The following is a 2,826-nucleotide window of genomic DNA, read 5'->3' as shown; positions in this document are numbered from 1 at the left end:
AGAGAGAGAGAGAGAGAGAGAGAGAGAGAGAGAGAGAGAGAGACACAGAGAGAGAGAGAGAGGAGGGGGGGATTCAGTGTTGGTCCTTGATATTGTTTGTTGTGGTTACTGAATAGGTAGAAGAAGTGAATTTGTATTGGAAAGAAGGAGCAAACCACACAAGAGCACCCCCCAACCACCCACAAAACCAGATTAGTCACATTATAAATTTAAAAAACCCAAAAAAAACAAAAATCCAAACAGTTTTTCGCACTCTTACATTCTTTAGAATTTGCAAATGATCTCAGGGATAAGCCAGCTAAGTCCTGCACAAGGCCTACGCACTTTGAGGTACAGAATTTCAAACATTCAATTTCCCTTTTCTCATTTTAGAAAGAAAATGTGACTTCTCTGGATTTTCCAATAGTCTTCATATGCAAATGCCATTGAAAGATTAAAACTTTACAGTCGCACAGCAAGCACTAGTCAATACCCCCATCCGGACACCCAGCCAGGGGAGTGACTGCAACAGACTTCTCAGGCAGCGAACTGCCCCAGGTAACTGGAACGGATAATTTTCACTGTCGCATTATTGCGCACGGCAAAGTGTTAATTTTTTAAAAAGATGTTGATGACAGCCATTTGTTGATTCCCTCACCTGTCTTTTAGCTATTCAGTTTTAGTAAGAGTTTTACGGCACTTGAGATACAATTAGGTCATATAAGTGCCAAAGGTTAGAGGTGTTACAAGAGAGTAACAAACACACAGAAGAAGGAGTGATAGAGATGATATATTTTTTAAAGGAAAGAAGGAGCAAACCACATAATAGCACCTGCCAACAACCCACCCACCTGTCTTTGTGAGAGGTGTCTGGAACAGCGCCTTGACCACCTCGTTCTCCGACAGGCGCATGATGTTGAGGATCTCAATGGGCAGACGGTCTCTGTTCTTCTCCAGTAACCCTCGGGCATCATACTCCACCTGGTGCCAAGTACGGGAAACAGATACATTGAGAAGAGAAGTGTTCTATACAATAGTAATGCTAATAGTAACAATAGAAATAATAATAATAATGATAATAATAATGATAATAATGATAATAATAATAAAAATAATAATGATGATGAAAATAATAAAAATAATAACAATGATTATAATGATACTAATGATAACAATGATAATAACAATAATAACATAGGATTCAAAGTGGGCCAACATTAAAAATGTTCTGAAAAAAGATATTCTGGGTTATTTTGCTCTGTACGACCCTAAAGGTAGTAGATCTACCTTTTCATTCTGTGACACCGATCAATGTAAAATACTGTGACTGATAGTAACAAGTCTTCCTGGTTTATTTGTAGGAAAAACTAATCTAACTAAAAAATCGTTCGGTAAAGATCAGACTACGATCGGCATTAGTTTTCGTAAGAGTTTTGCGGCACTTGTAACATAAATAAGTCATATAAGTGTAGAGGATTTTTTAAAGAGTAACTTGCAACATAAATAAGTGATAAATAAGTTATGTAAGTGTAGACGATAACTGAGAGTAACGTACAGAGAAAAGAAAGAGTAGAGAAAAAAGCGATGGGTGTTTGACAGAAAAGAAGGAGCAAACCCCACCATACAACACCAGAGCAATTGTCATCCACCCGGTCAGCATTGTTAAAACATTTTCTGAACTTTCTGACACCTTAAAGTCCCCATTGACCACTCTGATCACTGCCCATCCCAGGTGTGTGCTTGGGGCTGTCCAGCCATTGTCCACTTCTTGCCGCGAGCTCTCCTACCCTCTGACCACTAAGTATCATCGAACTCCGGACACATGTCTGACTGTCCATCCTTCGCATTTGCCACGACCCTTTTATCAGTCTCTCCAGACGAGTGCTAACATCGATGGGTGTAAAACCGAGGCCTAATCCGTCTTAGAGCTTCTAACAACAACGCTTTCCTCCATTCCAACTTTTCTGAAACGTGGCATGAAGTAGATGCGAAGGGTTTGTCGTAAGATGGCTAAACAGATAAGTCAGGGTTGTTTAAATCATATATTGCGTAGTGCGAGAAGAGATAAGATTATAGACATATATGTGGACAGAGAGGCGGATGCACGGATAATCTGACTGACTAACAAAGGCACACGCAGTGAAATCTATAGCTTGTTCGCTTTCGTCTGGACGCGGATAAAACAAGATGAAAAGAAATAGCTCTGTTCAATCTTTTCCGATCTTTGCATACGGGTCTAAAAGATGGATGACCAACAGAAGCTAAAAGCCCATTTTTAAAGTCTCTGCAAACTAAGGTTCCGACATTCTTTTTCTTTGATACTAGCCTAATGTGGATCAAAAAAGTAATAGGAGATTTGCAGCATACGCCTAAAAGATTAAAGCATTGGTACATTTTTCTCAACACCACGCTTTAACGTACGCCAAAGAAGCACAATGTATTAAGAGACAGGGTGAGTAATTTTTTAGACTTGCGTGGAGACATCAAGACAGTGATGAAGTCTATAAGCTTACACTGAAATGTGAAGGACAGGGTACACCTCGTTGCCTCAAAATGAGAAATTTGTTGGCTTGGTTACTGTAAGTCATTAATTTATTTTAGTGATCCCGTGTATGCACCTAAAGAACAATTTTTAATATAGATCTAGGTCCCAAAGAGAAAAACTTTGTTTTCTTTCTGGATCAGGATAAAATAAAAAAAGAAGAAGTATTTTCGTTCTGTCGCTGGCCTGCGGAAGTGCCATGCAAATGTCGTAGGCATAGGTAAATTAATAAATAGAAGAAGAAGAAGAAGAAGAAGAAGAAGAAGAAGAAGAAGAAGAAGAAGAAGAAGAAGAAGAAGAAGAAG

At 39.0% G+C, this 2,826-nt stretch overlaps 1 protein-coding gene across 1 annotated transcript in view; it reads right to left on the bottom strand.

The window, feature by feature from the left end:
• Window positions 1–2,826, bottom strand: part of LOC101851510 (myosin-IIIb) — a gene marked incomplete at its 3' end in the record, with an annotated part of 129,101 nt that overhangs the window by 15,984 nt on the left and 110,291 nt on the right. The window contains 1 exon segment of the mRNA XM_035970685.1: window positions 831–960. Coding sequence (XP_035826578.1) covers window positions 831–960 — 130 coding nt within the window.

This window comes from Aplysia californica, unplaced genomic scaffold, assembly GCF_000002075.1.
Source record: "Aplysia californica isolate F4 #8 unplaced genomic scaffold, AplCal3.0 scaffold00306, whole genome shotgun sequence".
Classification (NCBI taxonomy): domain Eukaryota; kingdom Metazoa; phylum Mollusca; class Gastropoda; order Aplysiida; family Aplysiidae; genus Aplysia; species Aplysia californica.
The sequence above is the reverse complement of the archived record's forward strand: the minus strand, read 5'-3'. Positions and strand labels throughout refer to the sequence as shown.